The sequence below is a fragment of the Odontomachus brunneus genome, unplaced genomic scaffold, assembly GCF_010583005.1.
Source record: "Odontomachus brunneus isolate Ranch 3 - 2012 unplaced genomic scaffold, Obru_v1 Obru_scaffold_163, whole genome shotgun sequence".
Taxonomy (NCBI): Eukaryota; Metazoa; Arthropoda; class Insecta; order Hymenoptera; family Formicidae; genus Odontomachus; species Odontomachus brunneus.
Window position 1 is genome coordinate 544,634 of NW_022639613.1, and position 2,043 is coordinate 546,676.

At 32.1% G+C, this 2,043-nt stretch overlaps 1 protein-coding gene across 9 annotated transcripts in view; it reads left to right on the plus strand.

Annotated features, from left to right (window-relative positions):
• Positions 1-2,043, plus strand: part of LOC116850990 (tachykinins-like) — a 395,129-nt gene that overhangs the window by 282,499 nt on the left and 110,587 nt on the right. For all 9 annotated transcript variants that reach the window (XM_032829930.1, XM_032829928.1, XM_032829937.1 and 6 more), the window contains one exon: positions 395-620. In XM_032829930.1, coding sequence (XP_032685821.1) covers positions 395-620 — 226 coding nt within the window. The remainder of the gene's footprint in view (positions 1-394; positions 621-2,043) is intronic.

The window sequence follows — 2,043 nt, forward strand, 5'->3', positions numbered from 1 at the left end:
ATTGAGGCGTTTAGTTGGGAAATACTTTCGCATGCGGCTTACTCACCAGACTTGGCTCCGTCCGATTACTATTTGTTTGCATCGATGGGACACGCACTTGCTAAGCAGCGCTTCACTTCTTACGAAAATGTACGAAAATGGCTCGATGACTGGTTTGCCTCAAAAGAGCAACAGTTTTTTTGGCGTGGCATCCACAAATTGTCAGACAGGTGGGAAAAATGTATAGCTAGCGATGGGCAATACTTCGAATAAAATATTTTTTATCATTTTCATACAATAAACGTGTATTTTCTATACAAAAATTCCGGTTTCATATTTACATACCTGGTATGTAATACATACAGAAAATTTGAAGAAATTTTTAAACAGTTAATTGATGATTAATTATTTTTAGGATACAAGAGGCAAAAAAGATACTTTTCAAAATTACGTAGATTACTACATAGATACTATGGACTTCGACAAGAGGGCGCTAATGGGTTTTCAGGGCATGAGGGGCAAGAAAGATTCTGATAAAAGGACATCGATGGGATTTCAAGGCATGAGAGGCAAGAGAAATATGGGACGAAGATTTGGAATTGGCACGGTTTTCAAAATTCGATCATCGAGTGATAATCAAGGTAAACGATTTCATTTACAATTATAGAGAAAAAAAGAAATATCGGGCAATATGTTATTGTACAAAATTCCCAAATAAATCGTTAAAATCGAGAATTAATATTGTTGTCATCTCTAATAATGTTAAAAACAACAGTTGGCAATACTTCACGTATACAGATACTATATTTATATATATATATATATATATATATATATATATATATATATATATATATAGGGTTGGCAAAAAGTCCGGAAACGGTCAAATATCTCGAAAAGGATCAACTGTAGCGAAAAATATGTAAGTAGCAAAGTTGTAGGGCTTAATAAAATGTACCTAATAGTGGCTAAAAATTTGACTTTGGGTGAAGGACGAAGGTCATACAAAGGTCAAATTGAATTTTTTTAAATTAGACCCCCCACTTTTTATTACATATTCTTATAGCTTATTTCAAGGGCTTTCCAAAAAACCTATAATAAAGTATTTTTTTATTAGGCATATTTAGAGTTATCAGGCTTGAAAGGATTTTGGTCTTTAACTGTTTCTGTTTCGTAAAAACGTATCACTGTCTTCTGAACGGTGGATTTAGAAATAAAATTGCGATCAGGATATGCAGCATTGAATGTGTAAATCAGTTACTTCTTCGTCTGATCTAATATAGTCTCCAAATTTTCGATAAAGAAACAACATTATCTTTTCTTTATCGATTAACAGTTTTAAAAAAGAAATTTGAAATTGTAGTTGGAAAAAGAAACGGAAAAGACAAAGAGTAAAAAAGCCGAGTAAAAAGTCATATCGTCTAGCTCGAGACACGAAAAACAAAGTTATTCTTGTTTTTCTCCTGTGTTTATGTTTTTTAGACTCCCAGCCTAGTTGTTCATTCGCTGTTATCGAACGCGGTTATTCATTCACGAGGTAATATCATACGTACTCAGTCAAAACTCGCACATACCCGCGCTTCACGATAACGCTTCTCGATCTTTGTATTTTAAAAACGAGTCGGGTCCTCTCGCATCTTACTCTTTGTCTTTTCCCTTTCTTTTTCCAACTACAATTTCTAATTTCTTTTTTAAAAATGTTAACCGATAAAGAAAAGATAATACTGTTTCTTTATCAAAAATTTGAAGACCATATTAGATCATACGAAGAAGCAACTGATCTAGACATTCAATGTTGCATATCCTGATCGCAATTTTATTTCTAAATCCATCGTTCACAAGCCAGAGATACGTTTTTACGAAACAGAAACGGTTAAAGACCAAAATCCTTTCAAGTCTTGTAACTCTAAATATGCCTAAAAATATATATGCCTACATATATATATAGTATCTGTATACGTGAAGTATTGCCAACTGTTGTTTTTAACATTATTAGAGGTAACGATAACAATATACGATGATATATATATATATATATATATATATATATATATATATATATAT